Below are 20,990 nucleotides of genomic sequence, written 5' to 3'. Positions count from 1 at the left end.
AGTATTTTCCCCTCACCACAGTGATTCCCCGCACAGCTCACGAGAACTGAAGGTTCAGAGGGCGTCCTCCGATCCCACTTCCTCTTCCACACCCAGGAACTCAAGAGGATGTCAGCCCTGCAGGTGTCCACCGGTCTAGGCTCTGTAAAAACTGCCTTCTAGCAGTATGCTTCCTTTTGAAATTGTGTGCCCTTTTTAAAAAGTATTTCATTTAGTTAACCAGCAGTCCATTGTGGCAGGCCGAATGTGTGTGGGAATGCAAGGTTGGCAGAGATGGGGTTAAATCTGGCCCTGCCAGCAATCACAGGTGTGACCATTCCCCAGTTAGGTAATTGAGTGCTAATTGGAGAGTGGCCACATCTTTAAGGGAGGAGAAATGCTTTGTCTGGGAGTGTGACCTGCGTGTTAAATCTGGGTTAGTCAGTGAAGGCGAATACCCAGCCTGACCTCAGTGTCATTATTCATTATTGTTTTGTTTAAACCTGTGCCCTGTTTATTTGTTCCAGTACGCTGTTGCTTGTGTTAATAGAAGCATGCACGCATACTTGAACTGCAGCTTTCCTTGACACTGCAAGTCTCATCCCTGTCACATGCAGTAACCCACTTCCCCACCGGGACGCTTATTTGTGTCATTTCTATAATCTAGTCAACGCTAACCCCTCTGCTGCCCCTGCCTGTCGCCTCGTGGCTGGCCTGGGTGCCAGGGGAGGTGCTGCCTGCGGTCATGGTTTCTACCAGAAGCAGACATCCCAGGATTGCATGATCAGTGCTGTTGTGTGCCTGGGCTCTGCGCTAAGTGATAATTAGGGCCTGTTGCTGTGTGTACATCTTCAATAAGAAGATGCTCAATTGAATTCCTGCGTTAAACAGTAATTGCCTTGTCGGCTCCGAGCCTCACCGCTCACTCGCTTCATTGTGTCATCTACAGTAGCAAGCTTATGAATAGACGTTAATGGGCAAAACCAAAAACAAGAATGTTTTCCCATTCAATAGTCATTCTAATTTTCTAAGGGGTTATGTATACAGTAGATCTCTGTATTCTGCTAATGCATTATTACTGTACTGAACATTTGCACAATAACTGCGTGCCACTGTGTACCTGGATTAAACAGCACCAAAAACTTTAAATCCCAATTGCTATTGACATACAAGTTTAACGAAAGTGTTCCATTCTTCAGTATTACTTTGTGACTGTAAATAAAACAGGAAGACCAAACTTCAGGAAGACTGGCTGCGGTTTCTCATCTTTGATCGTAAATGCTTGGCGTCTCAGTTTTACCATTCCAGTAAAGGCCATTTTTAGGTTTGATGGTTCTCCGATAATATTATATATATATATATACACACACACACATATATATATATATATATATATATATATATATATATATATATATATATATATATATATATATATATATATATATATTGTCACATGTACTGACGCCTGCACGGTTGGTGCGAGAGTTGCCAGACTAGCGAAAATGTAACGCTCATAGAACTCAAATCATGGTCCGATTGGTTTTTCACAGGCTGAGCCAGCACCACACTCTGAAGAGCCCTTGGGAATTCTTACATTCTCAGCCAGCTCAATGTCACCAGCCACGTGCCAGGTGTTCCGCACCCAGCCAGCCAGCTCTTCACCAAGCCACAGTGTTCTCAATGTACAGTGAAGAGGCCAAAGCAGCTCGAGTTAGAATATGGGAGCGCTGTGCCGTTTGTGCCTTCTGTTCTCCAGACTGAGCCACGCTTTCGTACAGTCACAGTGGTGCTGGTTGTAATCTGCTCTCAGTATAAATCTTGCAGCACTACTATAGATGGGAACCAACTTTGTTTTAAGGTTCACCTCTCAATCTCATCTGACAAAGTGCTGGTCTACTTTGTAGACCGGCAGTATTGCAACAAAAGGACATTGCTGACTTGGTGGTTTTGCTTCAGTTGGCATGCTTGCATGAAACTTTAATCTAGTTAGGTGCACTGAAGCCATGCGTATCTTACTCGATTTAACATCAACACTGAAAAAACACTATGCCCAAAACCTTTGGAAAACCATGTAAAGCAAATCAATTACTGTTGCAGAAACTACTGTACAAAAGCAGCACGAACTCAAGCAGCCAACAGAAAACACCACTTCAAAAAGGGCAGCTTTCAACCTACAGCTTCACTCAGAGGAGGAAGGAAATAGGAAATAGCTATTGTTCTGGCACTTGAATCCTTCACAATCCCTCAGAACTAAATTTATCAAAACAGATTTAAAAAAACCATGTGGCTGGGGACTTAATGCATTACATAATGAACCTTTCAAAAACTAACAGATCTCCTTTTTTTAATTTCAGTTCGGTCTCAACTGAAATCAAGAACGCGTTTGATCAAATACAGAATGGCAAGCGCCACAGATTGTGACAGCAGTGTATCAAGGATTCAGGGAAATAATTGAAATAATTGCACTAATTAAAATACCTAATTTATTTAATTTACCCAAGAAGAAAAGTCCTGCAGACAGCTGGCAAGGTGTGAAATCAGCTCTGCATACAGTCTCATCATTAGAAAGCCACAGAGAATTTTTTTGCAGGATAGAATTCAAATGTGCTGTTGTCAGCTTCTGAGAACAACAGGACACCTTAAGACTTCACAACAGACAGTGAGTCATACTGGCAGCCTGTACTCTAAAATCCTTTTTAGGATCTTTTAAAAGGACTGCTGCTCCTGACTGCAATCCTCAGGCATTTAAAAAACACATAGTGGCAAGAAAAGCTGAAGGCGTATACAGGCTGTCAACTGTGCACTCAGATAATGAATCCCCTGTACGCCGTTGTGAAGGGCATCTTGTATTTTGCTTGAAAATGTGTCCATCGTCTACATAAAACCCTAAACAACCCAATAATCCCCATACTACAGTAGCTGACAGCCAGCTTATAATTTGCCCCAAATGACTTGTGCATCATATATATCTGCTAAATAAACAAATTAGAAAACCTCTCCTATTGTTAGTTTCCATACATCGCAGACGCTGTACAGCTGAAGTTATTATTCAGATTTGTTTTAACTTTAATTTTCTAAGGACTTTTCCTCTTGTATGGTTTGGAGCTAACGCTCGTGCAGTACGTCCGCTGGGGCATGCCAGGCAGTATCTATGCAGGTATTTAACACAAAGCGTGCCAGGCATGCCAGGCAGCTGTGCCCTGGAGGCTCAGTGACATCTCTCACTCAGCAACTCTGATAGTCTGATGGAAAGCAGGCTTAATCTTTCCCTGGTGAGGTCAGCGCAAGCTGGGAACAATTAGGAGTGGATTCGGGTTACTGGGGCACCTTCCCCTCCCAGCCTGTCAGGGAGGCTCGCCTGGAAAACGCCAACAGCGCCGATCCAGGGAGCGACACTGCAAGGCAATGGGCATTACACTCCTATTGCTTTGCAGCTGGAGCCATTCCAGGTTTTCACTTGACCCTTAAGTGTAAGCTGTGTGTATGTGTATGTGTGTGGTATGTTTTATTAAGCTCAGGTAGAGCAATGGTTAATTAAGTTTTAGTTAACGCATTAGAATTACCCAACTGGGATTTTGTTCCTAACAGGTGTAATTTCAAAAATAACATTTATTGATGGGCATGGAGTATATAAAGGTGTTAGTTTTTCTGAATGTTAACCGACAGCCCTCTCAGGACTGTGATGATGCAGCAGATTTGAAGTTTTACACAATCCTTATGTGACTTGAAACTGCCCATCAACTTCCCCTAGAAATTAATTAACAACTAACAGGCAACCATCTACCGCATGTATCAGACTTGCTTTGAAATCGCAGGGTAGCGTCCTTTATATCGGAATTTATAGCAATATTAATAATTATATATATATATATATATATATATATATATATATATATATATATATATTTTCCGACATATACTCTATATTGGACTCTGGTCAACACTGCAGAGGAGTAAGAATGTGAAGGAGCACTATTATTTTGTTTTAGTAACACTATTAAACTATGCAAAGATTAAAAGAACAAGGTTTGAATAAGCTGACTGAATTTACAGTGCTTAAAAAACTGGTCCGCTCTACCGTACATTTATAATGCATGTGCTATTAGCATGTAACGTTATACACTGTATGGACTATAGAATTGGGGAAAAAGCCCATGTAAAAAAATATAGCCTATGCATTTTGTGTAAAACGTTCAGTGTAACAAAAAGAAACATTAAGAAAAAGTGACCTCCTTTTCAGATCTGTTATTTCCTGAGCTATCCATAACCTCCTGATGCTGAAAGTATTAACATCAGCGTACTGCCTTGTAAACAAACTCGACTTTCAACAAGGTCCGTTTTCTTTTAAAGGACTAGCGCACACTAGACAAAATCACTGCAGTTTAAAACTAAACAATACCTAAGGTCTGCCACATTAAAGTGATTATTTTTTTTTTTTACTTTTCAACACAGGCGATATTTCTGAAGCATGCCAATGGAAATGCTTCAGCTGCCTCCAATCCATCTCTTAATAGAGCGCAGCAATTCCCTTCAGCTGATCCTTGCTGCCTCTCTTGAAGAGCAGCCATTACCGCTCGCTGGGGAGCGATTACACAGGCACCTGAAGAGCCACGGCTCATTCCACAGACAACAACCCACTGATAAACCACGGCTCATTCCACAGACAACAACCCACTGATAAACCACGGCGTTTCCACAGACAACAACCCACTGATAAACCACGGCGTTTCCACAGACAACAACCCACTGATAAACCACGGCGTTTCCACAGACAACAACCCACTGATAAACCACGGCGTTTCCACAGACAACAACCCACTGATAAACCACGGCGTATTCCACAGACAACAACCCACTGAAACCACAGCGTTTCCACAGACAACAACCCACTGATAAACCACGGCGTTTCCACAGACAACCCACTGATAAACCACGGCGTTTCCACAGAACAATCCACTGATAAACCACGGCGTTTCCACAGACAACAACCCACTGATAAACCACGGCGTTTCCACAGACAACAACCCACTGATAAACCACGGCGTTTCCACAGACAACAACCCACTGATAAACCACGGCGTTTCCACAGACAACAACCCACAGACAACAATCCACTGATAAACCACGGCGTTTCCACAAACAACAACCCACAGATAAACCACGGCGTTTCAACAGACAACAACCCACTGATAAACCACGGCATTTCCACAGACAACAACCCACTGATAAACCACAGTGTTTCCACAGATGGCAAAAAAAAAAAATTAACCCGAGATGAACGGGGCCAGAGCTGCATATTGTTGCCAAGAGAAAAACTTCTTCCAGGCCCATCTTCGTCCATGCACACGGGGAGGACAGGAGCTCCCAGTCTCCCGAACCTTGTGTTCCTGGCTCTGAGGGACACATTCCTACTGCTCAAAATTAAGGGAAATTAATTAAAGCTATAGGAGCGTTTATAAAAATGAATTAGTAATTACTGGCTAAGCACTTAGCACAGAGAAAAGCAAATGCTAACTGACCTGTGACTCATGATCTGGTTAAGTTCTTTAGTGTATGTTGTGCTACCACTACTGCTAGACCAGTACATTCTCTTTCCCTCCCATGTTGCTTAACATGTGTCTTTTTAAAGTTTATTAGAACCACAACGTTGTTTCAACACAGTCTTTGGTCTTTGCTTCATTTGTGGATTTTAAGTTTCAGTTTAGGTTTTGAGGCTGTAGCAAAAAAAAAAAAAAAAAAAAATTGATAAAAATACAGCACTGCAGCCAAAGCAAAATGACTCCACTAAATGTTAGGGTAACCGCATACAGACATTTGCACAGACTGCAAGCCTTCATTGGGTAACAATGCTCACAATGTGCTTGCTGCATTGCTTGGCATTCATTACCCACAACTTGATTGAGGTTCTCTCAGTAACTTCAAACCCGTGCCAGGCTGGACAGAAATGCAGGTCACGTGACTCACCACTGTTTGGGTTCTTGTGGTTGGACTTTCCGCCGCTAAGCAACATCTTCAAGCCGTTTCGGAACATGGCAGCACCGGTCCTCACAGCTACCGTCAGCTCTGCAGAGAGATGAAACAACTTACTCTCAACGCAGATTAACATTAATTCACGAAGGCATGGAAACAACTTTCATACTCCAGTCAATGATGCAACACGCAGCTAGCTGAGAACATCGAAACTAAATCCTAGTCTTCAGATTTTAACAATTACATTTTTTATATTAATGTAAAAAATATTTCACTTTAGGGAATATGAAGAATGATGTTGTAATTTTGTAGTTCTTTTATTTGCATATAAAACAGCATAAGAACATAAAGTTTACAAACAAGGGGAGGCCATTTGGCCCGTCTTGCTCGTTTGGTTGTTAGTAGCTTATTGATCTCAGAATCTCATCAAGCAGCTTCTTGAAGAATCCCAGAGTGTCGGCTTCAATAACATTACTGGGGAGTTGGTTCCAGACTCCCACAATTCTCTATGTAAAAAAGTGTTCTGAATGCCCCTTTGTCTAATCTCCATTTGTGACCCCTAGTCCTTGTTTCTTTTTTCAGGTCGAAAAAGTCCCCTGGTGGGTCGACATTGTGAATACCTTTTAGAATTTTTAATACTTGAATGACGTCGCCGCATCGTCGTCTTTGTTCAAGACTGAATCTTTTACCTGTCTGCATATGACATGCCTTTTAAACCCGGAATAATTCTGATCGCAGGTGTAACCAGGCAGAGGCTGGGGGTGAACCGCAAGCGAGCATCTTAACCATAATGCAAAAAAGCCTCTTTCTTTTACCACAGCACGTTGATTCTGGTCTTGTAACAACATTAGTTCAGTAGCCAGAGCTCAAGCAAAATTATACTGATATCACTCATCAGAACTCACGAGGCACGTTTACATTTCACTATGTGAACGCAACATCATCATTATTACTATTAAACAAGTCATTTAGCAGACACTTATCCAAGGCGACTTTGACACTAGGGGGTGAACTATGCATCAACAACTGCTGCTGCAGAATCACTTCCAGTAGGACCGCGTTTGCTTCAAGTGTTGGCCGAAGGATGGAGCACAAGGACGTTCAGTGACACAGTGAGTCAGTGGTTGAGCTGGGATTGACCCTCCTGGTAACAAGCCCCTTTCTTTAACCACGGGACCACCAAGCCTGTGGGTTTATACATATACAACAAACCCAGCTATCGACCAGATGCAACTGTAACATCTACTGTAGATGAATACCATGTTGCTAGGACAATGACGAGAAAAAATATCACACAAACATGCAAAAAGATAATTGTTGAACAGGACGCCTAATATGGCTGAATCTATTTTCAACACACTGCATGTAAAGTTCTGCATAATCAGTCTGAGAGAGGACCAGCTGCTTGAAGGATTCAGCAGGGACACTGTGATTAAAGGGATCTTTGAGCGCCGACACCTACACGAGACAGACCAAGCCCCGTGGAGACACATCCCTCATTAAAAGACCCTTCCTTCAATCCAATTTTCATTTCCCAAGAAAATAAGACCTTCACTAACACTGTGGCGCATACTGGGGTGCACGTCGACACTAACCCTACCAAACGCATTTGTCTTTTGCAGTTAACAAAATTAAAGTTGTCATAACAATACAGTTAAAAAAAAAAAAAATACCAAGTAGCCTTAAAATACTTATTACCAGAAAAATAAGCTCCAAAAATCTGGTAATAAAGTGCCTTATTTGATGCAAAAGCATGTAAACTCTGAACACACTACACACGTGTAAAAAGCTTATTTACAATCGCGTGACCCATGATGTAACAGAACACTAAATGCGCACATTTTTCAGCTGTACTCTGTTTAAAACACCCCTTATCTTCACAGAGCACTTTGCAACAGCCCTGCAATTTCACTGTAATAACTGGCATGACACCTGCTCTTACTTGCTAACTGCTGTGTGATGACATAGTTTTGTTACCTGTTGTAATAAAACACCATGCAATTATACCCTTGTTACACACAGAACTCACCGTGTCAGAGCAGAATCCAATTACCACCGTGCTCTTATATTTACTGATCAAAAACTGTACCCGCTGGAATAGCCATTTGAACTCCACACAGCTAGTTTACAAAGGCGTCGCAGAAGGAAGGCTGGAGCGAGTCAGTTTTACAATCCGTGTATTTTTGTATTGTTAATGCGCTGTAATGCATTTAAAAACAGAAAAATAAAAAAAATCACCCCCCCTCCACACAGAGCTTTGTACTGTAAACTGTATTCTATTCTTCTAATCACCTGTCATTTAGCTAACAAACAATGAGCTTTATATGCTTGCTTTATAAAATATACATCATGCATTCATGTTGAATGCCAAATTAGAAGGGAGCGTGAAAAGGGTTTGCAGGGACTGAAGAAAAAAGCACCACTGAAATGCATTTGTACAGAGTGTGATATATCCTTAAAAACAGAACAGAGATGTAAATCTAGCAGGTTAGGTACAACAGGTAAAACGATCAATTCCTTCTTTTTACAGGTAAAATAAAGGTCGGGTGTTTGGATTTGTTTCACCGAATGTCACCACATTTGAATTCCTAACGACTTGGCCTGTTGCTTAACTGGCCACCTGAAGAGCGTCCTGCAGGTGACTGGAAGAATTCAGTCTAAAAATGGTGCAATGCAATACGTGACCGGGCAAGCTGCGAGCTGTATAGGGATGTCGAGTAGAAAACGCACCACACATTGTCAAAAACAAAACGCTACTGAAGAAAAGGCTATTTCGTTAATGGCGGATCGGGCTACAGCACGCTGGCTACACTATAATGGCAAATTCATAACCCTCACTGAGTCCGCATGCACAACGAGGCTGCAAAAAAAAGCAATGAGAAGCTTTGACATCAGACAGGTACAGCAGGCTGAGACAATAGGCAGGAGAAGGAAATATAGGCATGCTGTACCTGAAATATCCCAGTGCTACCCCATGCTTTTCGTTCTGCTTTTTACGCACATTGCCTCTCCTGCCTCTGCTCCCCCCCCCCCCCCCCCCCCCCCCCGCACTGCGCTCTTGAGAAACACAACACTCTTCTCCCTGATTGTCTACAAGGTACATGTTGTTTTGATCCATACTGGTCTCGACCTGGACGTCCAGGCAGGATTCCTGGTCTCCTGTTTAGCTGATAAGACAAGGAAGAGGATATGAGCAGCTTCTCTCCTTATCCCACCCTCAATCACTGCAGAACACCAACCCCCCCTCCTCCCCCCCCCACAAATCTGGAATACAAGAACCCCTCACCCCTCCCTCTCCGCCGAACTGTATCAAGAAGTTTTCTGTTTACCGTTTCTGCTCCGGGGAACCAAGCCAGAAAGTTACATTATGTGGCAATGAGCACGGCAACTCAAAGTTGAACCTGGGAGTGACAGGAGATTACTTCTGTAACTACACTGCAATTCCATGCCGTGGTCTGGAAACATATTTCAGCTGCAGTTTTTAGGTTTATTTTGTATTACGTACCATCTTCCATGCAACTGTCATATTCTTTGTACGCAGGTGTGTGTGGCATACCCACGATCACAAGCAAAGAGAAGGCTGACACAAGAAATACTGTAAGACTCATCCATCACAGAGCCGCCAGAGGCACTGTAGAGTTGTGTCAGGGAAGCAAAATATTCCACCTCCTGTTTTGTACCAGCACCGCCAAACCCTGGGTGGCTGATGATCGCTACGTTCGCTAGAGCTCAGTTACTCAGCCGTAGCTATTCATTTAATAATAAAACGTGATCTTGATCCTCTATTACACAAAGGGAAAGTACTCTACACCATTTAGCCACACAAAGTAACAACTGTGCTGTACAGTGACTGCAAACAATGCAACCTGCCCATTCTAGAGCTGTTAACGATACTCTGTCCAGCAATGTGCACTAACCTGTTCATCTCCTAATAACTATTCACCAGTCACAACACTGCTGTAGGATTTTTCTGCTAGACAGTGTAGGTCGGCATGCAGCACAGACCCGTGTCACGCTAAAGGAGTCGCCAGTGTATGCTGACAATTAAACTCAGTTATTGCCACTCTGCTAGGCAAAGTGCACAGACAGTTACAGAAAAGACATCATTAATGAATACATCTCTAGACACATCTTGATGCTCTTTGACAACAGTGTCTTTTGCTGAAGCATTTAACTGAGATTTGATTACTGGAGTGTCTAAAGCTATCTGACACCAGCTGGCAATCCCAGTTCTTGAACACTTAAAACATCTTTATACAGTAAGTTAGTGCCAAACACTACAGCCTTGAGGGTTTATACTTCTGTGGAATATTCTGTCTGATAAGACAGCAGCGTGTTTATTGCAATTAGAGACTACTAAACACTGCCGTTCTTGTTATTTTGAAAACTTTAAATCTTACAGTGCAGGTTTATTTACCTTTTCAATGCTTTCCTTCCATTTCATTTCATTTTTTTAAAGCTGCTGTAGACATTCTATCTGAAAGTTCAGCGGTCAGCTACTGAGCGGCAGTGCCCTGCAATGCAGCTTCCCGATTGGTGGATGAAAAGTTTCGCTCCTGCAGCATTTCTGTCATGGTTTAAGACTGAAGGATTTTCTTTCGTCTTTGCGTGAATGTTACAGTAAAATGACACTACCATCGCAAATAACAAAATAAAAAGAAAATGCAAGTGTGTTTATTTTTCAAGAAGACAGTTAGAAACAAAATTGTTGTGTGAATGTGTTTAGTGCCCAACCATCAACACGCAATCCCTTGAGCAATTTCAGAGAGATCTGGTTTACCCTAGTAAAAGCAAAGTCTAGTAAATCACTGTAAAGCACAACGAGGTACGGTACCGTGTAATACAAAAAACATCGCAAACCAGGGTAAACTACGGTAAATGCATAGCATAACTGTAGAAGAACTACAAAAATATCACAGTAAACATGAGGTTAAATTAAATTAAAACATTAATAAAATCAACCTATCTAGACAGCATTACACTCGCTGGCTGACTGGATCTTTAACCTTTGTCTTCATCACTAATCAGCTGCACACAGGCTACATAAGGACTCTGAAAACGCAAATAAAATGAAGGAGAATGAACAAGATGATGTGATCTACTCCCCATTCACTCGGTCTCTCTCTCCAGCCCAGTGCAATAACCATGCCCTCCCCTTGCTGTGCTCTCACTGCAGTAATTATGGCGGGAGGGAGGCGGGGGGTTAGAGGGTTAATTGAGAAGGGAACTAATTAAGAGTCTGCGACGAAGCTTAGTTCTGACTGCCAAGAAGACTGATGAAGCTCATTTTGAACGTGCATACACTACTGAGGATTATTAGAGGGCTATTTTGATTACTTACAGTAATGAGTCCCTCAGCTTTCCTTTGGGCTCATGTACAGTGCAGCACAGACAGAGGCTGTGGCTATGATTAGTGTGAGAAGGTCACCAGACTGATTCATGCTAAACAGTTTAATGAATGACATTTGTACGGTACCTTTCACCAAGTACATCAAGGCAGTTTTAGCATCCCGACGACAATCAAATATTTTACAAGCATATTGAAAATATAGTGTAGCGTGCACAGGGGAAGGCAGCAGCAGGGCTGGTAGGTGACGTAATCACACACAAAGACATAAGCCCGATATACGCTTTTTACAACGGAGCGGGTTCTTTTGCACAGTGCTATCTGCGCTATGCTTCAGTGCGAGAGGTCCGTGCCCGCCCCCCGCCTGTGTGTGGATTGCCTCGCCCTGTGTGATTCACCTGCCTGCGGGAACTGAGGTTCGCTGCAATATCATATTTCCTTGGGATTCAACTATAAATGAATAGTAACCAGCAAGGTAAGAATAAAATTTAAATGAATATATATTTACTGTAGATCACAGACCTGTAACAAAATGTGCAGCAATACGAAGAAAAAAAAAAGGAAAAAGTAAGAACATCAGAGGGTTAAGCCATCAAGCAATTATTAATGGCCATCACAAGGGAGCACACGTTAGATGAATCAGAATGCAATACCACTGCAACAGACAGCAGCTGTAGTCTAGTCTGTAGTTATAGTCTATGTTCGTCTCTTATTAGACGAACATAGACTATAAACTATTCCACTGATCTCCAAGAATTCATTAAAATAAAACACTTCATTGTATACTTAAACTGAGAAAGATTAATTCAACAAGGCATGGCAATACAAACCTCATAGCCCTGTTTCAACAATAAATCAGAAGAAAAAAAATGATGCGGTTGCTATGCAACCAAACACATCAACAGACATCCTGAAACTCAGACTGCGTCATTTATTAACCAATACCTCCAGATGAATCAAATCCCCCAGACCAGAGCGAGGAAATGAAGTTTCTAAGTGGAAGGACAATGTTTTGGAAATCCTAGTGAAGACTACCAGGCTTGCCGCGTCTCACTGGTGGTTTATTAATTGATCTCTTTTAAAGCTCCCTTACTGCATCGCTTTAGTGTTCATTTACAGGACTGTGCCACAGGCAGCTATAAATGACCACTGGAGCCTTTTTCATTTTGCTTCTGAACTTCCAGCACTGCACCCAAATCAAAACGCTGCCCTTCAAAGCGCACGTCTGTTCAAATGAGTACTTTGTCATTTCTAAGTTAGGATTTTGAGAAAACATTAAAAAAAGTACTCATTTAGCAAAAACGTGATTTTAATTCACTGTAAAAACAAAAAAACCAAAAAAAAACACATTTTTAAAGTCCACAGAAGAGCATGAATTCCTTATTTTTATTTAAGTCAGATTTTCTAAAGCAATTTAAAAAAAGTTTGAATACAAAAATGAAACTGCTAATTAAAAGTAATGATTATAAACCTCTTGGGTCTTCTCAGCTAATCAAGTTCCAATCAGCACAGCCACTAACTTAAAGGTAGCTTCCCTCTAAAGCAACAAAACCATCTCCTTAAAACATTCAAATCATGGCCAAATATTCAGAAACAAAAAATATTCATTTCTGGAAATAAGACACTGCAGAAGGCAAAAATGCAGAAAAGGAGTTTTCTTTGTTTTTAACAATCCTGTGAGGATTCAACGAGTCACACACTCTTTTAAAATATAGCTTTAAACTCCCCTAAAATTGAACCCCTTTCATGCATAACATACATTCTCACAGCTATTTACTTTGGGTTACCATACAACAGTTTGGGACAGTTCAGGCTGTTCAACTCGCACCCCAATGCATTCTGGTAAGTGTAGTCCTGCTGTGAAAGGTAAAAGGTACCAGAATGCATTGGGTTCATCAAAGACTCACCAGAACCTTTAAAATCAAACCTGAAAGTTGTGTCTGGTTTTTATTGGGTGCGTTTATACTAAACAGCCCACAACCAACCAATGGGATAGAAAACACAGTACAGTCAAACTAACACAAATACTGCCTGCATAACATGTCCGTGAGACCCCCTAAATCATCGTCTACGTCAGCTGCTAATGTGCAGACCCTACAGGACGGAATACAGAATGGGCTGCTAAAGGCAGCAGTGACATCACAAGCGGGACAGCTAATGAACAAAGCCCGTCCGTGTCGCATGGCTATTTTAATAATTCAGGATCGTTCCATTGCTTCTTTACAGAACAGACCCAGAAAACAGCGCTGATACAAAGGGAGAATGATAACCAAAACCAAAAAAAAATAAGAAAAAACCACACACAATAACACAAATATCGGGTCTCTCTGCTGACCAAAGCAATCAGCCAGGCAAGGAGAAAATGCTCCCCCACACAGCCGTCACAGAGCAATCACGCCACTGCAATTGACAGGAGGAGAATGAAAAAACGGATAAGCAATTTGCTGCGCCTGTTCTCGTTCAAAAAGAGCTGCTTGACACTTGATTGTGTTCATTCATTTTGTATGGAATGGAAATGAAGTACAGCAGGATGTCAGAAACTGAAGACCAGTTTAGGAGACATCAAGGAGGGGGGAAATCAGTGAGCAAAACTCTATTAAAATGAACAAAAACTAAATTGAATGAACTGCAAAGCTGCAAATAGCTAGTGCGGTGCTGCCAACAGATCCAGAAATACTGATGCCCATTTCTTTATTAAAAATCAGTTTCAATATTAAACTCACTTAAAACCAGCTGCCCTATGGGACAGCTTTCCGTAAGGTTACTTTCATTGCTGAATGTTTTAACCAGCAAGGGAGAAAGGAGAACTAACCAACCACAGGCCTAGCTTCATTATGCTTTTTTTTTTGTTACTATAGTTAACACTGAACTGCTTTGTTTTATACAACTCCTACTGTTTGATGTAAAACAAGACAGTGTAATAGCAACAGAATCATCTCCTTAAAACACAGTGTTTGTTTGAAAATGTGTGTGCGCGCTCTGTGGTATATTTTCTGTAGCTCTAATTCGATACTGTAAGCTGTCCTGGCGCCAGGGTCGTGGCATGTGTTTCTAATAGAAATGAAAAACATAGAGACGGAATTGAGATGCGCTTCAGGGAATACTGTAAACCATGCATAGTCCAAACACTGGCATTCCCAGTGCTGTGGAGTTTTCTTTAACAGATGATAATGCAAACGCCATCCCCGTTTCCCTTTAAAACTGGTGTGTTAATTTCCTTACCACATGGCTCTGTGTTATACTAACATACATCTCTGTTCTGTATTTAGACGATGGCATGTCCCGTGTCATTAACCAACTGGGGCCTGTCTACCAAAGTAAATTCATTTTTCAGAACAGTCCCATTACGATATAAAATTTTGCAGCCGAGCTCAAACCCCTGTGGTGTCTTGCTAACTGATGCTCCAGTTCTGGTTCTGATTCTGAAGTGGTCCTGCAACACTATATTTGGTTGTGATGGACCTCATATCATATCAACACAAAACACACACTTCACGTAATTCTCAAAATTGTTGTTTGGACCGAAGGCTTTGGGGTTCGGCTGCCACAATGTTTAGAACCCTCCTCTGCCTCGTACAGTATTATGTTCACATTTCTGGGGTCCTTAGGACGGCCACAGATAGTTTCAGAACCGCACACAGGGAGGAGAATCAGAAAAAAAAAAAAAAAAAAAAAAAAAAAAAAAAAAAACAACAATTCTCACAGTTCTGTAAAGACCCACCTCCAGGATGCAGTAATACCACCACCCCCCCCCCCCCACCCCCCCCCCCCTCCCCCCCCCCCCCCCCCCCCTCCCCCCCCCCCCCCCCCCCCCCCCCCGGATGTGAAACATTCCAGGAGAGATCAAGACTAAAAAAAGTCAAATATTTACAGCATGTCCAGGATGCAGTAACTCACGGATCTGTTTGCTGGCTGGCAAGTTCTTAAGGGCTGCATCCTCTTAAAGACAAAACATCTGGTTCTGGTCTTAAACACCAACATCAGTCACAAGCAGGGCTGTCTGGGGCAGCAGTAATGTACAGAGTACCACCAATCTAAATCTCTCTTGGTGGAGAGCTTCAAAGCACAGTAATCACTGGCCAGCTGTGAGCTGAAACTACATCACTTCTACAACTCGCTACTAAACTAATTAAACTATATATATATATATAAATCATTTTTAGTAGTAAAACAAATGGGGGGATTACCTACGCTTGAAAACTAAGCAGACCTCTGATTCTGAAAAAAAACAAACTGTCCCATAAGTGCCCAAACCCTGATCAATTACAAGTAAACTAAATGCAGACCACAAAAACAAAAAAACCTAAATTTTTGACCCCGACCATGCAAAAATTCCTCAATTGAATTTCGTACTCTGACAAGCTCTAAAGAGTTTAAACTCTGCAAATAGCTACCGGCTCTTACGCCAGCTAGTTGCGGGCTTGCCTTCGCATTTTGTTGCCTTGGCTGCCACGATAGTCTGCCAGATTTGTTACAAATGCAAATCCTACTCATTTTGTTTCAGTTTGCCGATGGAGAAAAAAAAAAACATCAGTTTGTGTAACGATTAATATAAGATCCGTACTTCACACTTAATTGATAAAAACGCCCCAGGCCATAAGCTTTGCCCTATGGGAGCTGACTTTATGATGTAATACACTTATGCCGTTAATGTGACGTGTAGAATTTAGTACATGACACTTATGTTGTTTCACCAACTGACTTTGCTGAATGTTATTAACCACGTAAGGGAGGGACAAAGGATGAAGCACTGTCGGACACTCTGAACACAAGGGAGAAACCACACGAGGAATAAAGCACCGCTGTGGATAGTGGAGAAGCGACAGGAGAACCTGAAGAGCGAACTAACCAAACACAGGCCTTAGCATTCATTATGCTTTTTTTTTTTTTTTTTGGGTTTACTTATAGGCTATAGTTAACACTCACACATGCTTTGTTTAGTTTGACTGGCCAGAGAAACACTCTTTAAAACACTGTTTGAAAATGTATGAAGCGTGTACGTTCTCACAGCCCTGGACCGTGTGTGATTGTGACATTCGCCGTACCAGCCGCAGCTCTGACGAAGGTGGGTCACGCATTTTCTGTCAGCGCAATAGTCGATTCTTGCACTGTAAGTCCGCGTAGGTCTCGATAGTTGCCCGCGGCGTGTAATTCAGTGAATATGACGTTTCACAAACAGCATTGGTTAGAGACGGAATGAGTGCGCAGAGGGCATGTAACAGAATAATGTAAAAAATATAATGAAGATAACCCAAAAGAAAAAAATACTAGCTTGTGTCTTACAACTACTTTGTAAAACCGAATTTTGTGTGCATAGTCCAAACAACTGGCCGCTTCTCCTCAAATCCCAAACAAGCTTGACTGTGGAATTGTTTTTCTAGAGATGCGTGACAGATGTGATTTACTCGTGCACTGATCGATCTAATTTTCAGAATGCCAAAACGCCCATCCCCTGGTGTTCCCTTTTAAAACGGGTTCGTTCTGTCGTGTCTCATGGTGTGTTTCAAGTGGTGTGTTAATTTCGGTACATGTGTATAGCTGCACACTTGTCATTATGGGCATCCTTGTTTTTGGAAACTATACACCAGATGGGTACAGACCAATAAAATCATATTTTCATAGAACTGGAAAGAAAAAAACACTTTCGGCAGTTTTATTACCGTAAACCAGCTCTGAACTGGTTAAGACAGAAAGTTTGATGTGGTAAACTTACTTTCTGCTCTCCCTGTATTTAGCACGGATCAGATTGTTTTATTTTTTTTAAATAAAAGTTTATTTACTGAAAATCATCCCGACTACAGCCAGGCAGACGGGGTCTGCCATGCAAAAGGTTTTTTCGGCCAAGACAGCTAAAATCCCCCCCAGAGCACACACACTTCACGCGTATTCTCAAAATTGTCTTGTTTGGACGCCGAAGGCCATTTTGCGCTTTGGGGCGGTTCCGGTCGAAACACTTTTTGCCAAACTAGCCCACAACTGGTTTTGAAACTCCACCTCCTCTGCACTCGTACGTCAGTCTACTTATGGTTCACTCATTTTTGCGGTGGGTTGTTCCTGTTGTTAGATGCGATACCACCAAGGCCTCCCCTTTCCCCTCTCCTCTTCCTTCCACCTACACTAGACCCTTCCACCACAACCGACCCCCACCTTTTCCCCCATTCCCATCCCCCTAGTCTTGCCAGATTCCCCTCCACCCCAGTGCCCGATGGAGAAGGGTTTGTGTATTAATCCATTCCGCTACCTTGTCTTCATTTCCCTGAGCCGGCCCCCCGCCCCACCCCCCCCCCCCCCCCCTTCCCCCCCCCCCCCCCCCCGTACCAGCCCGGTGATTCATGTGAGATAATACTTTCCAGGACCTCAGATCAATGTCTTATATAAAATTTATATTATAAACGTGATGATCGGATCGGTTTGGCGGGCTGGCCAAGTTTCAGAGTACGTCTGGAACAGACAATGTATTTTCCGGTTCTGGCTCTTTTATCCTACATTAACACCCATACATCAAGTCACCAAAGCAGGAGATTGGACCACCATACGCGTAAAATAATGTACAGAGCGTCCCACCAATTCTCTCCACTTGTGACGCGAGTAGTCAAAGCACAGTACATTAAGTGGCAACCAGAACGTGTGAGCCTGCAGAACACTATGCTTCCAACCAACGAGCTACGATCCACAAACGGTTAAGCCTATTCTTTCGCGTGAGGATATTAGTAGTCCTCTATTTTTATGTAAAACAACTGTGGAATAAAATAATCCACTAGTATTCAGGTAACGCAGTTTACAAAGCGAGGCAAGTCCCTGGATTGGTCCATAGCCTAGAACCACTTCCATACAAGCTCGGGGAACATTGGCACACGAAGGGAGCGATGTATTGTTTTTTGTGGAGACGCCAGAGGGTACAGACCAACTTATATTTCTGGAGAAGAAAACCCCTTTAGGCGGTGACCAGACAGGTTTTACTTTTATTCCCTGCTAAAGTGACTAAGTTCACGTGTAATGTCGCGTTTAGGAAGTTTGATGTCAGTGCTACAAGGGGCTAGACAGGATCATCAGATTGTTTGTATTCAGTTTCTGTAAAGTAATAAAAGTCGCAGTTTGACCTGTACACAAGACCAGTTAAGATGCCGGGTGATGGTGTCTGCACATTACACATAACGTAAAGGCAGTTCGTGTCTCGATGGAGAAGGGTTTGTGTATTAATCCATTCCGCTACCTTGTCTTCAAATCCCTGAGCTGACATGCTGTCATGCCCGTAATGAAATCCTTCAAGCCGTTTATCCCCGTACCAGCCCACTCTGCAGCCAAGCAACGTGAAACGCTGCGTCCTCTTGCATCTTTAATTAATGGCAGCACTCCAAGAGGTAGAAGCGAATCTCTCCAGGGCACAGTGTTGGGTATCTGTTTTCTGCGGAACAGCAGTCTGTTTAATTCATGAACTTGTAAAAAAAACGTTTAACTGTGGAATAAAGAAAAACACGAGTATGGGGTAAAACATGCTTTTACATTTCAGTTCTGTTTGCAAATACTAGCCTTCCCTCAAAGCGCTGTGTGAGACTATATATTAAAGTAGGACCCCCCCTCTGTCTTCTGGTTTTCATTCCAACTGAGCTTTCAATTACTCAACTAAACCCTTAATTGAACTCACAATTTTCTTAATTAGCGCTTTAATTGTTTTCAGCTTTATAACATTTGGAGATTTCAAGTTAACTATAAAATCATATAAGTAACTTGAAATCTGCAATTTTAAGGAGCCGAGAACAATTAAAAATGCGTAATTAAGCAAATGAGTTCAGTTAAGGGTTTAGTTAAGTATTTGAGCGCTCAGCTGGAATGAAAACCAGCAGACGAAGGGGGCTGCCCTGGGCCAGGGCTGGGATGACCTGCCCTATAGAATGAACTCATTTTGCTTCATAAAGTTGAATGAAACCGAAGGAACAATGTTACGTTAACATATTGAATTGCTCACCACTTTGCAGTTCTCTATATACTTAAATCCGATCATTGAAAAATGATATATACTGATCATTGATTCATTTATATATACACTATATATATATACACACACACAACATATATATGATATATATATATATATATATATATATATATATATATATATATATATATATATATATTAAATTAATATATATATATTATATAATAGAATACTTATATATATATATAGAATTAAATTAATGTCTCAATCCTATGCAAAACGTTGGCCATAGCTGTATATATGTCAACGTTCTTTGTTCATTTTGTTGAAAGTAGTACTATCCTTCTACCACATATTCCTTTAAGTAATAAAAATAACAGCATGCTTTCTTGCAGCCTCTCAAGAAGTGTATTTCGTAATTACACAGCACTTAATCATCACTCCTGAGTTATGCCTCTGGGGGATTTTTAATTCAGCACCTACTTTCCCAAAACATCACAGAATAATTGGGTTGCTTTAATGACCTTCCTCTGCAGGCTACAAAGAAACTAATATGGAAGTACAGCACAGCAGAGCAGTGACAACCTCACTATCAAAGGCATTGGGGGGAGGGCTTGCATGATGGACTGCATGAAAGGGTAGAACTGCCAGCTTTGCAGTTCTCACGCTACATCTCTGCATGATCATAATTTTCACATCAGAATACAAATTTCTTTTAAATTCACGCTGCATGCTGCACATTCATTTAAAGCAGCTCTATTCTGTACAAGACCAAAACCCTGCAATACGCAGAACCCCCTGTGGAACCTTTAATGCCATCCCAGACATGCATTCTGTGACTGGATAGTTTTAGTTATAATAGGCAGGACAGCAGATGAGATGGACTTTGATGGAAGGCATATAGTGATGGAGTTAGCATATATGCATTATTAAAAGATCGGGTAACAAGCCCAAGTTATGACAACGGGGAGCTACTAACTGGTTTGTATAACTGTGCATGAAAGGTGCTGGCCCTTCCCAATTACACTGAGCTCTGTTATGCTTCAGGCCATGGTAACTACACTCATGTACTTCAGTTTAAATCTAATAAAGTGGTTGTGATGTCATTTAGTACATAGTGATGTAACAGTCTACTATTCCTTTCTATTTAAACCTTCAGGCTTCATTGGAATTCAGTCTTTTTATCCATGTATCCTTCTGTACTGTAGATCAGCTAATTGTATTCCTTCTAAAACTACCACTGAGGTCATTCATGTTATTTTATTTTTGCGTTGAACTATTTGATTTGTTTACTTTTAATTTTATTTCTCATGTTTGCAAGGTGATTCTGTATTACTTTAAATAACGCTGTACCTATACACAACATGTGTATAAAATTATTTTATATATATATATATATATAAAAAATGGGAGTTTCATAGGGATGTTGTTGTTATTTGTGCTTATAAAGCTTATTGTTTTGCAGGTATTAAAAATCAATGGTCACATATGAACAGCCTGGGAGACACTGGTGAGATTTACAGATGGGAACAAGCCATTCTGAAAGATAACTAGGCAATAAAGCAGATAAGCCCCCCTCTAGATAAACTTAATTAAAATGGATTGTCTGCTATCCCCTCGGTTTAGAAAGTTCAGGTCCGGACAAGCACCCCACAGCGCAGCTAATTGCATTCAAAATCAGAGTACTGTACTGCATCCTTGCCACACCAATATAACAAATTGCATTTATTTGATGTAATAAATAGTTTATAATGT

The 20,990-nt window shown here is 41.5% G+C and overlaps 1 protein-coding gene across 5 annotated transcripts in view; it reads right to left on the bottom strand.

Annotated features, from left to right (window-relative positions):
• LOC121323897 (protein TANC2-like) overlaps positions 1 to 20,990 on the bottom strand; it is a 136,620-nt gene that overhangs the window by 75,302 nt on the left and 40,328 nt on the right. For all 5 annotated transcript variants that reach the window (XM_041265219.1, XM_041265223.1, XM_041265220.1 and 2 more), the window contains one exon: positions 5,947 to 6,045. In XM_041265219.1, coding sequence (XP_041121153.1) covers positions 5,947 to 6,013 — 67 coding nt within the window. In that variant the 5' untranslated portion in view covers positions 6,014 to 6,045. The remainder of the gene's footprint in view (positions 1 to 5,946; positions 6,046 to 20,990) is intronic.

Source organism: Polyodon spathula, chromosome 12 (genome assembly GCF_017654505.1).
Source record: "Polyodon spathula isolate WHYD16114869_AA chromosome 12, ASM1765450v1, whole genome shotgun sequence".
Lineage (NCBI taxonomy): Eukaryota > Metazoa > Chordata > Actinopteri > Acipenseriformes > Polyodontidae > Polyodon > Polyodon spathula.
Note: the sequence above shows the minus strand (reverse complement) of the source record. Positions and strands in the feature narration are given on the sequence as shown.